This window comes from Pinus tabuliformis, chromosome J, assembly GCF_031772625.1.
Source record: "Pinus tabuliformis cultivar Carrire ecotype Pingquan chromosome J, CPIR1, whole genome shotgun sequence".
NCBI classification, from domain to species: domain Eukaryota; kingdom Viridiplantae; phylum Streptophyta; class Pinopsida; order Pinales; family Pinaceae; genus Pinus; species Pinus tabuliformis.
Window position 1 is genome coordinate 231,818,357 of NC_142295.1, and position 12,964 is coordinate 231,831,320.

The following is a 12,964-nucleotide window of genomic DNA, read 5'->3' on the forward strand; positions in this document are numbered from 1 at the left end:
CCTCTTCAGTTGGATCGAATTGCCCTCTTAAGGCTTTTCGTTGCCTCTCCGCAACCTCCTAGAGAAAATCTTGGCCTCCTCTTTCTGACTCTCCGGAATTGGAAAATTCCTCCGGACTCACTGTCTCTGCCCCTCTCTGCTTCTCTTCTCTGTCTTGAACTCTTCCGGCAACTGTTGCTGCTCTCTAGAGAAATCAAACTGCCCAAGGAAATCGATCTCAAGTGTCACAAGTGCATTTCTCCATCTACCCATCGACTTCTTATAATCTCACTGTGGGACTCCAACGGCCAAGATTAAATCTTAATCAATGGCTGAGATTATTTCCTAATCGATCCATGTGAGTTTCTAGATAATTCTCACCTTTCTCAATTAATATTGATTAATTAACCAGTTTTCGTAAGTTTAGACTTAGGAAATATTTAAAGAATCGGTTAATAATCTAATTGAGACACACTAGGTGGAATTTCCAGAAACAATTTCTATGTTATAGAGAACTTGTGTTTTAGCCTCTCCACAAATTCTTGAGACTAGAACACCTCTGATGCTACAAAAACTAACACACCCTCTTTGTGAAGAAGGTGTTCTAGTTGTCATACTGCTACAACACCCTGTCTATGCATCATCCTCCATACACGTTGCTAATGTTTGGCCACTGTGACTGCCCACCAACCACTGCGCTACTCTAACGTTGCATTTGTGATGCTGTTGACACTGCTATATTGCTGCCAACTCTACATTTGCACTGCAACTCCCTCTCAATTGTTGTTGTTGCTACTGCAACTACTACAACTGAGAAGTATCTGAAACACTGAATCAATCGTGTCTTTATGGTGCATCTGTCTCCTGAGCATCTGACTGCTACTAGCATTTGCACTCTCTACTAAGAAATCTGCGTTGCTACTAACTCTGCTACTAAGCCTCCTACTATGTTGCCAACACTGCTCTGCGCTCCTCAACACTCACTGCAACTAGTCTGCAATTGTTACCCGGATGTATGACTGCGTCTGTTGGCACTTATCCGTCTTGCTATGGAATACTGTGGGCGCTCGTAGCAAGCTAATGATCCATGATGAAGACACTTCAATGGACCCTGCCCAATCCTCCGTGCTACTCTAGGACTATAGCTACATATCGCCCCACCTCACTCCTAGAGGTATAGCTGCAAACATGGCAAAGTCTTCCTCCAACTTGGAGGAAAATTTGTCTATCTTTGCGGATGTTAAAACCTAGTCGTGCTTCTCCTACTTGTCCTTCTGCTTGAGAGGACATTGAGTATTATAGTGGCCAAACTAGCCACACCTGAAGCACTTGACCTTAGATAGGTCCTTCTTCTTCTTCTCCCCATGTCCCTGACTGGGACCCTTTAATGCAAGGGCCTCGTTCTCCTCTTCCTCCTTACCCTTTAAACCCTTGTTGTTGCTTCCATTGATGGAGCTCTTTACTAGAGCTCGCCTCATCTCCTCTTGTTGCAGGTCTGACCACATCGGTCCCACCTTGGCAATGTGTCTCGTCCCAAGATGCTTTGGACAAAGACTCGCCACTCTTCTAAGGCATTATTTAGGGCCAAACGCACAAGCTCTACAAGTTGAGCCACTTCCCCAACGGCTGCAAGTTGATCCCAGATTTTCTAGTGAGGAAGGGATCTATGCCTTCACCTTTCTGCATCCTAATGTTTCTCAGCTTCTCTTACAAGAACATCTTCTACTACTCGGAATGATTCTAATATCGTTGAGCAAGAGCACCCCACATCTCCTTGGTTGTATTCTTGGCCGATATATGCGAGACTATAGGGTCCCGGACTCCATCCAAGATCATCCACTTTGCCTTCGCCGTCTCTTTCCTGTATTCCTTCAGCTGATCCGCATCATTTGACACTACCACAACATTTTTTGCATAGGTCTTCAGGCCGAATTCATCCAGCAAGAAGGACATCCTAGCCTTCTAGATGACATAGTTGGAAGCTCCTTCCAACCTATCCTAATCTCTAAGCCCAGTTGTGGTCATCTCTGAATCTGGAACGAAAATCTCCCTCTTCCCCCTGCTCAGTTGTTGAATCTGCTATTCACACTCCCTTTTGGACTGAGACAATTTGCTTGCAACAATTACTAGCTGCAATTAGAAATATGTATTTCTAGCCTAGAAACCCTCTGAGAGAAATTTCCTTCTGTGTGTGCACTTTCTCTTCCACCCGGCGTTGATTTTGCTCTAGCAAACTACTGCAAAACCCTTTTGCGCCCAAACAAGGGATCTGCCCAGCAAAAATTACTAAGTTGTTGCTCCCTCTACCTACTGGAATCACTCAATCTAGCAAGCCGAATTTTTCTACCAATCTTGCACTGAAAAATTGAACTACCAACAACTCGGACTGCCTAGCTTAGGCTCTACGCAGCCCCCAGAAGTTTGTCCTGCTGCTCCCGCTGAACAACAAATTTTTGCTTCCGCTTCTTAACTTCCCTGTTTGATCAAAATCGCTCTGATACCATGTGAAAATTTCACCACTGAACTTCTATTGCAGCAACTGGAGTCAATTCTTCTAACTATTAAATAATTTAGCAATTAATTGCTACGACAACAACGAATCAATCACACTGCAATCTTCACAAATAAAAAATATTGCGGAAGATAAACTGGAAACTAAGAAATGCTAGAACACACACATAAAGATTGATATAGTTATTTTTGGACAAAAGTCCCCAGAAAAAACCCAACTTGGGAAAATCGGTGCAGCAGTCGAGGGTTTTTATTATTAAGCAGCAGTGAGAAATTGTGAGTACAATAAATATCACCAAACTAGCGAATCTATCCAAGAGGAATACTGAAGAAAAAAAATTCTCAGAGGGAAATTACCCTCTCCGAGCAATCCCGACACGTGACTACCTCTAAAAAGCTAGTCATCTAACCAGCTCTACGCAAGCCTTCCGTCACCCTAGCGCAGACCCTCACACGCTATGCCTAAATCAGCTACCAATCTAGTCGTCTTGCCTGCTGCTAACTGGGAAAATGTTTCTTCGACCCTCTGGAAAACTTTCCCGGCCTCTAGAACTGAAAACGTCTTCCTCTTCAACTGGATCGAATTTCCCTCTTAAGGCTCAGCACTGCCTTTGCGTAGCCTCCTCGAGGAAATCTCGGCCTCCTCTTTCTGGCTCTCCGAAACTGGAAAAATTCCTCCGAACTCACTGTCTTTGCTTCCCTTCTCTGGCTCAAACTCTTCTGACCACTGTTGCTGCTCTCTGGAGAAATCAAATTGTCCAAGGAAATTGATCTCAAGTGTCACAAGTGCATTTCTCCATCTACCCATCGACTTCTTATAATCTCACTGTGGGACTCCAACAGCCAAGATTAAATCTTAATCGATGGCTAAGATTATCTCCTAGTCAATCCGTGTGAATTTCTAGATAATTCTCACCTTTCTCAATTAATATTGATTAATTAACCATTTTTCCTAAATTTAGACTTAGAAAATATTTAAAAAATTGGTTAATAATCTAATTGAGACACTTCTAGGTGGAATTTCCATAAACAATTTCTGGGTTATGGAGAATTCCTATGTTTTAGTCTTTCCACAAAGTCTCGAGACTAGAACACCTCTGATGCTACAAAAACTAACAGTTCTGGTCTCCAATGATCACTTCAAGAAAATGCCAAGCTCACTACCATGCCAACCTTACATAGATTTTTTAACCTTCAGTTGAGAAGAATATGGCAGATGTTAGAATGAGTATGTCATTTCCTTGAAGATCAGCATGGAAACATATGTGCAGTGACTATAATCTATCTAAATGCTTAAATAACAAATACTTTAGGATGGGTAATTATACAAAATACAACACAAAGCATCTCGTAGAAAATTATCCCATAATACATACCTACGTCTCTCATAGGAAGTAATGAAAATGGCATTAGGAGCATTCTGCAGAAGAAAGCTCACAGTTGCAAGGAGATCATCAAAGTCTTCAAGAAGCACACCAAGAAAATCAGACATTAGTTTATTCTGGGGATAGGAAAAAAGGAACATTAATTCCATAACAAAGACAAGGATATCAAAAACAGGAAATACTAGAAAACAACTTACCTCTACTTTCATACAGGACGTCGGCACCCAAAACTATTTGAGGGTGCAAATCAAAAGACATTGAATCCCATTCACCCCATGTTAGACCCATAATCTGGATCAATAAGAAAAAGAAATTCCTCACCAGCTTAAGCATGCAAAGGACAGAACAAATACATTCAACGTCATTTTGTAACATAAGCATGAAATGATTTTGAAAGTAAAGGATGGAAACTGTGTGCGGTGCAGCACCTTGCAATCAACCCCATTGAGGTCACATGTTCTCTTCATGTTTTCCAATACCTAGATACACAATACCATAGTTAGACCTACTAAGAAAGTCATCAAGGTATTGGAAACATTGTAGCGCATTAAAACCTTCAAATCTCTGAGACAATTCACAAGGAAATTGGAGGCATTTACAAATGATAAGTCATCTCAAAACCATAGGCAAATACAAAAAATAGACCACCCCCAAAATTATTCTTCAGTCTGAAAGGCCCAAATGAGGGAACCTACATCCTTGTATTTCTTTGATGCAGAAACTGTAAATAGAACAATGCAGAACAAGAATCATGATATAACTGATGACAATGAAGTGCCTTTGTTGAAAGACATTGTTACCGAACAATTATTACCTAGAGATCCAAGGTAACAGTTTAATAGATCACCCTTGGTAACATAATTCATCCCTGTTCATGCATGCCTAATAGTAATGCATACTAACATGATATGCAGCATTAACATGGTAATAACAACATATTATTCATGCAGAATACACGTGAGTTAAAACATCATGTTTTCATAAGATAAACACAGCAGAAGCATAAAAATACAATAAGAACATTATTATTTTAAAAATGGCACCAACTAGCTACAAAACTTAGATGTTCCACCCAACCATAGACCACACTGCTCCAAAATTCTCAATAGTACATCACCCCAAACTGGGGCTATGACTCTACCAGGGCAAAGGCTCACATAAAACCAACTATGGCCATGCAGATAGCACAAAACAGGTCAAACCAAGGTACTACACTATAGCAGCCTCTCATCCCCAATCAGCTTGCACAACCGAATCTAGCGCACCCCCTTCTCTGCACCCTCAATCCCTCGGGCTATGCCACTACTTTTCCAGGGCTTCCAGAACAAGCCAGCTAGGGAGTCTCACAGCCCTATGGTTCCAAGAGTTGCTCCAATATTCTCAATGCTGGGGCTATGACTCTACCAGGGCAAAGGCTCATGTAAAACCAACTATGGCCATGCAGATAGCACAAAACAGGTCAAACCAAGGTACTAGACTATAGCAGCCTCCCATCCCCCATCGCTTGCACAACCGAATCTAACGCACCCTCAATCCCTCGGGCTATGCCACTACTTTTCCAGGGCTTCCAGAACAAGCCAGCTAGGGAGTCTCACAGCCCTATGGTTCCAAGAGTTCCAACTACCCCCAAGAGTCTCCAAGTACCCTTTAGGTCTCACATTAAGGAACCTATTCCCACACTTCTCCCTCCAAGGCTCCCACCTTCCCCAAGGCAACCCAAGGAGAAGTACACACACCAAATCCACCTAGAATCCACAGGGTCACACTCCCCTCAAAGCAAGTACAGTGATCCTAATTGTTAGAATGGTCGAGTAGAATGATCGAGAATAACACTAAAGCCCCACTTTTTGTGTGTATGTTCCAACAATGACATGTGGCAGTCAAAGAAGTCACTTGCCCCTTTTTTGGAAACTTAGGATAAAAGTATATGCATAAAGACTTTAGGATTTAATTATATATTTGGCTAAGACCCTTGGCTTAAGGCCATCACTTACTCCTTAGCCCCCTTTCCCCCTCATGGAGTCCTAGCACCCCAACTCTCCTCGCTAACTCGGTATGCAGCAATGGTGTATTTCTACTAATCTCAGTGTGAATACATATTTACATAGCTAGGTTCACTGGCCTTTTAGCACATAGGTTCACTGGACTCAAATCACATAGGCATTCTGGCCTCAAAACATGTAAAATGTGCATGCAGACCCAAAATACTTATATACACATGGGCATGCAAGCCCAACAAAATCCTGGCTCACCAATCTAATCATAACATGTACAAATATGCACAGGGATTATCCTGGGGGTGTTACATTTGGGGTTACTAGAAGCTCATGCATGCTGGCAATTAATACCACTCTCCATCTAGGATTCCAAGGAAAAGAGGAGAATTCCAGAAAGTTAATCCTTTGAGGGGTACCATTAGCTCAATCAATTAAACCATCTGACCAAGGCATGTGCCAACGAGGAGGCCATAGGTCACAGATTCAAATCCAATCAAGTCCCTGAGTGTTAGAAAAATATTTAGGGCTGTTACAAATATGCTGTGATAAAAGTAATTTTCATATCTGTGTTGCTTGAGATTGAGCCCTATGGTCTGATATTCATCGCCCCTTCAAGTATATTTTCAGACTCCATCTTCTTGAGCCTCCCTAGTGAAAAGGTTGGACACAACCTAACTATTTGCTGCTGTAATAAATATTTCACAATTAGCCATAAGGCTGAAAGTTCTATAAAATAAAGCTGGGGAACCTCAAGTAAATGAGGTGAAATTTCTACAGTGTTTTAAACGCAGAATTTTTTAAAATTCCACATTGTGAACTTATCAAGTGGATGTATTGGGAATTTATTACCAGGATCAATAAATCCATAGTTTCATCTTTCTTAAGATTAAGGCTATAATGACTATGCCAGCTAACCAAGGATGAATTAATGCTTCCATTGCATTTTTGGACTGGTTTCTAAAGACTAATTACAATACAAAGATCCAGAATATAAACCAGATATTATATTGGTATGTTTGCATCCCTCTTCCCTCATTAGATCTGGAGATGTATGAACGTCAAACTCTTAATTCTTCGAAACCAGAGTTTGAAGTTTATCCAATCAAACTGAAGTGCGTGCCTCAAATAGTGCATTGCAATTTATACTGTACAAGTCTGTTACCATTGCATAATTCTAGGCAGTTTTCAAAATATCAGCCAGGCACTTCCAGTTTCTGAAAATCTTTGTAACAAAGTTATTTCCAATCTTTGAAATATTAACTTAAAAAATAATATATGATAAAACAACATACAATACTTGCAATTGAATTAACAAGGACTCCAAGCTAGGTAGAACTGAAAACTGATACATAGATAAGTCTCTATGATTCATCCCAGAAGTGAATATAAGCTCCGATATTTTATTCATTCACCTGAGGTCTATTGCAGTTATCTGTTAGAGTAACATCAGCACCCAATTTGGCAGCTACAATTCCTGGCAATGCAGTTCCTGCTCCAAGCTGTAAAAAGTAGAAAAATAACTAAAAAGACAGCTATAAAAATCATAGTTGATCCACCTAAATCTCATTTTGTAAAATGTTCACTCACATATGAAAATGAAATTGGAATAACATCAATGTCCTCAAGTGACCAAAAAATCATAAATAAAACCAAAAGACATCTGCAAGTAAGATGCAAAGAGTGAGGGAGTGCTTGATTAACTCCTAAGAAAAATATATAATAAACATGATTCAAAATAGATAAAAGAGAACTGAAGTAAATTGAGGCAGAAGCCGACTAAAATGTACCATTACAACCAATCATGATTCTTAAAGCAACAACAAGAACATAAAATGATCAAAGAAAGTACCACTGGATCAATAATTATCTACATCATTGCTTACATGAACTCCCCACCTTCAAAGATTATTGTTAAATCAAAATGCTATGCACCTTTAGTGTTCCTCTTATAACCTACCCTTAGAAGACTATCTCTTCTTTACTGACTAGAATATTTCAACAATGGTGATTTCTCTCTCAAAACAAAATGGAGTACAAAATCAATTAGCACACTCTAGCTTCAGCTTTATTACAGCCATAACTTTGACATGTGGATTTCCACTATAAACTTTTTTGAAGCCTTGTAATTTTATCTTCTCCAGAGAAAATTATTAAGGGATACAACCATTCTTCCATCCATTTATGCTTTAAAAATTATCAAGAGAGCATTCCCTCGATGTATCAACTTAAGAAAGGGTTGATTACAGGTACCTTTAAAATGATTAAATGTTAAATTTTGATAAATATCATAATGAAGACTCAACAATGAACATAACCCCCACGACAACGCTAAAAGATAAAGAATAAAAAATAAAAATAAAAAAAGTTTTTTGGGGTCATGAACTTCACCAAAATTTCTTTTGCTACTTTTCATGTTCCTTAACCCTAGATCAACTTATGAAAAACACCAAAACTCTCAATTGGGGAACAAAGCACAAAAAATATTCCCAATAACTAGGAGATGCACTATGTGCAGCTCTTTCATTGGCATTGCTAGATATGCAAGACACTGTAAAGTCAAAGAAGACACCTCTCAATGTGTATTATGGGTTGTTCTTAAGCAAGGAGGACATCCAACAGCATATCATTCAAAAATATTTCCAACGTCAAGATGAATTACAGTACATATGATGATATGACAGTGCATTTTACGCTTGGACCAAAGATGAATTAAAGTGAAATGGCAATGGCAATGAATTTTAAATCTTGTTCCAAGCCCTCAAACATTAGCAACACTTTCTTCGCAAATAAACCAGTGTCCATAGAGATTATTGTAAATATTATAATAATAATAATAACAATAATAATAAGGTTTAATGAAACATCAAGGGCCACACACTCCTTACCTCATCACCAGTCAATTCATATTTATACACCGTTACCAGGTTCACTGTGGACATCATTCATAGTATTCAACATTCTATTATATAATTGCAGACATACACTATCAATCTCATAATACGCAAGGACTGTTTATTTTATTCAGTATCAAAGCCATTGATTCGACCAATTTGCGAGTTAATTCCACAACTTGCAGTTCTACAATAGCGGCATAGCCCATACAATTGCCACTCTTGTTCCACCAATTAGCACATTGTACCATACAACTGCCTTTCCTTCCACAAAGCTGTAATTCCATACGACCTACACTATATCTACTCTGTACATACACGTCCACCAAACAGTCATTGTCGCTTCCCATTCCTCCTTGGGTGCCCTCCATCTTCATGTTTCACATCATAGTCTACGATAACTAGTTTTGATGAATCCTTGCTTTTCTCTCTATACCTCCCCAGCAGGCACTTAATGATAAAAGCCCTAATTCACATGGTGCAACCCAAGAGAGAACTACTAAGATGGTTACCACTGCCACCTAAGCAACCTATCCTCTTCACTTTAGGTCAGCTCTCCTTCAACTCAAGGGAGGCATCCCTAAGTAGGATTACTAAAGCCAAACAATGAGGCACAAGATGATAATAGGGTAGCTTTAGTAAAACAATGTTTTTTGTATTTTTTTAAAGGAGTTAAAAAGAGTGATGGAGGGTCCGAGAGATTAGTGTCAATCCAACAAGGGAAAATGGAATCAAAAGGTCAATCCAAGAGATCAAGCTCATCAAAGGGTAAGACTACAAGGACCACAATATGCATGTCTCAAGAAGAACTCAACATTGCTGAAAATGGAAGCAAAGAAATGCTACAAGACCTTGAAAAGTGTCAAATCAAAACATTGCTGAAGGGATGTGGCCTACTGTTAAGATTAGGTATGTTCTATGCTAGAGCAATTTATTTTAATTTTCCAATATCTTTTCCAGATTAGCAATCACATCAGCATTAAAGTAAACAGCAGATAGAACATAAATATAAATCACAGAAGACAAGCCAAGACACGAGGACACAAGATGTGGCGCTAGCCAGGGACAAACCCCACAATGTGGGGAAAACCTTGATCAATTCTTCTTTTATGTTCTTCAAAGTTCAGCAGAGAAAGTGAGAGAGATAGTACATTTACAATAGAAGTCAACACTTTGACTTTTGATATTTGCAGAGATCAGTTGAAGACATATTGCTTCAACTGATTCTCTAAGGTGACTCCTTCACCTATCATAATGTTTCATCTCGTCCATTTGCTACACCTTACCGTGAGGTACCATCATGCTGCATCATGCATCATCATGCTGCTCATGCTTTCATCACTACGCTGCCCATGATCTACTCACTATGCTGCCCATACATCATGTTGCCCATGATCTATATCATGCTGTCCATACATCATGCTGAAGACATATTTCTTCAACTGATTCTCTAAGGTGACTCCTTCACCTATCATAGTGCTGCATCTCGTCCATTTGTTGCACCTTACTGTGAGGTACCATCATGCTGCATCATGCATCATCATGCTGCTCATGCTTTCATCACTATGTTGCCCATACATCATGCTGCCCATGATCTACTCACTATGCTGCCCATACATCATGCTGCCCATGATCTATATCATGCTGTCCATACATCATGCTGCTCATGATCTATATCATGCTGCCCATGATCTACATCATGTTGTCCATACATCATGTATCATTATGCTGCCCATGTTCATGATCTCAATCATTATGATGCCCATGATCTCATCATGCTGTCCATACATCATGCATCATTATGCTGCCCATGTTCATGATCTCATTCATTATGATACCCATGATCTCATACATTATGATTCTCATACATCATGCTGCCCTCTGCCATTATACATAGTGTGCCTTCCATGCCATGCTATGCCATGCCATGTCAATGAATATGCTGACACAATTCCATTCTAGATTATACCATTGACTGCTATATGCATCAACATTACTGCCCATCAAGTCATAGTACCTGAACAGGTCATAATATTGAGCCGCAGATGATATATGTGATCACTGTCATTATGGCAGCGACTATATGTCAATCCAAGAGCAGAGGATGAACATGTCTCTTCTAACTGCGTGAACATGTTTCTCATGACAATGATTGTGTGAACATATCTCCCATGACTGCGTATTAGTGTCCCTCATACCAGCATATAAGTTTCTCTATATACCAGCGTATAAGTGTCTCTACAACTGTGTTAGGATTACATCATTGACAGCGTATCTGTCTTCAAGGTCATGAGTCTTCATGACCTGCAAAGAATTGTGTTTGAGTGTCACCATTGACTACGTATGAGTCTTCGTGACCTGCGTAGAATCTCCATGATCTGCGTATAAGTATCATTATGTACAGCATATACGAGTCTCCCTGATCTGCATATTAGTGTCATCATTGACTGCGTATGAATCTTCATGACCTGCATAGAATCTCCATGATCTGCAAATTAGTGTCATCAATGACTGCGTATGAGTCTTCATGACCTGCGTAGAATCTCCATGATCTGTGAATTAGTGTCATCAATGACTGCGTATGAGTCTTCATGACCTGCGTAGAATCTTCTGTGACTAGGGCTTCATCTGCAGCTAGGGCATTCTTCATTAGTGTCTCTCCTTCACCAAAAACCTAAGACGTGGAGAGGAGATCACATGAAGAATGTGTGTTCAAATGACTTCAAGTCTTTGCCAATTTATACTAAAACGTAGATGATGAATAGGCATGTCTATTGGGCTTCTGAGCCTACTCAAGTTGTTGGTCGGCTTGATAATAATTCTATAATCAAAATAAATTCATATCTCCATAAATACTTATCGGAATTGGATGATCTTTAGATCAATCCTACACCTCTCGATGAGAGGGATCCAATAAAAATATCAGCTACCATAAATAAGCTAACCCACATGGAGTTTGGCCCTAGTTGACAGTTTTAACACTCCCTCTCAACTAGGGAGAAGTCCATCCGCTGATCCATATGTCCGATTGTACTGTCTCCACCATCAGTGCCCTGCACTGCTCTGCTCAGCTCTGTTGGCTCTGCTCTACTCTGCTCAGCTCTGCTGGCTCTACTCAGCTTTGCTCAGCTCTGTTGGCTCTGCTCAGCTCTGCTAGCTCTGCTCAGCTCTACTGGCTCTGCTCTGCTCTGCTTAGCTCTACTAAACCATGAAGAAGAAGAATTGATCGAGAATGTCTCATACCATTCTCCACTGACCCAAAGTCAGTCTCAGAGTACGTACCACTGGTCCCAGACCAGTCTCAGGTGACCCAAAGTCCGCGTCATAGTGAGTACCACTCCTACCACTGGTCCCAGACCAGTATCATCAGTCTCAGAGTGTGTACCACTGGTCCCAGACCAGTCTCAACCGACCCGAAGTTAGCATCATAGTATGCAGTGTTGATGATATCGGCGATATTCGTAAATATCGCGATATTTTCGGTGAGCCGAAATATCGCAGAGAAAATATCGCGATATTTTCGGCTCCCGAAAATATCGCGATATTTCCAAAATATCGTTGATATTTCACCAAAATATCGCGTGACGATCTAATTTATTGCCAAGAGATAGTAGAAAATATCCGCACGAGTTATAAAATTTGGATTTTGGTTTTTTATGAATCATTTTCATTTATGATTGCTGGAGAAGGAAGGGGAGAGCTATGTGCTTGCTGCCAAGGAGGGTTTGAGCGTTCCATAGCTATTATCGCCACCAACAATGAAGATTTCTTTGATCTAAGCTTCAAGAACAGTGAGACAATTTCATTTCTTCCATTAACAGTTATGTTCAAATAAACCCCTATTTTAATGATTTTTTTTTTTAGTTTTAGGATTGTTCTTGCTTGCCTATTTGCCTACAATCATTTTGCTTGATTTTTTTTTCCATTTGAAAAGATTTTCATGCCCATGAGCAAATGCAAGGGTTTTAAGTTTTTAAGTTTTCAAGTTTTCTCCATATTTGGAGAGCAAACTCCATTTTTTTTGAGTTCATAGCTGCAGAGGCTATTTATTAATTTTATTATATATTAGGGGTTCATCTCTATAAAATTTCTTCACCTTAGAAATTAGTTTCTTATTGTGCAATGTGAACAGTGAGGTAGGTTTACCGTTTGCCTATTTCTAAAAGTAAATTCTATGTATGAATTTATGAAATTTCAAATG

At 39.7% G+C, this 12,964-nt stretch overlaps 1 protein-coding gene across 7 annotated transcripts in view; it reads right to left on the reverse strand.

Annotated features, from left to right (window-relative positions):
* The window catches only part of LOC149226583 (uncharacterized), a 304,985-nt gene that overhangs the window by 115,620 nt on the left and 176,401 nt on the right, over positions 1-12,964 (reverse strand). For 5 of the 7 annotated variants that reach the window (XM_089377528.1, XM_089377529.1, XM_089377525.1 and 2 more), the window contains 4 exons: positions 7,285-7,371; positions 4,304-4,354; positions 4,073-4,166; positions 3,867-3,951 (listed from right to left, as the gene is read on the reverse strand). In XM_089377528.1, the coding sequence (XP_089233654.1) occupies positions 3,867-3,951; positions 4,073-4,166; positions 4,304-4,354; positions 7,285-7,371 (317 nt within the window). The remainder of the gene's footprint in view (positions 1-3,866; positions 3,952-4,072; positions 4,167-4,303; positions 4,355-7,284; positions 7,372-12,964) is intronic. The other 2 variants (XM_089377531.1, XM_089377530.1) reach the window with 2 other exon arrangements.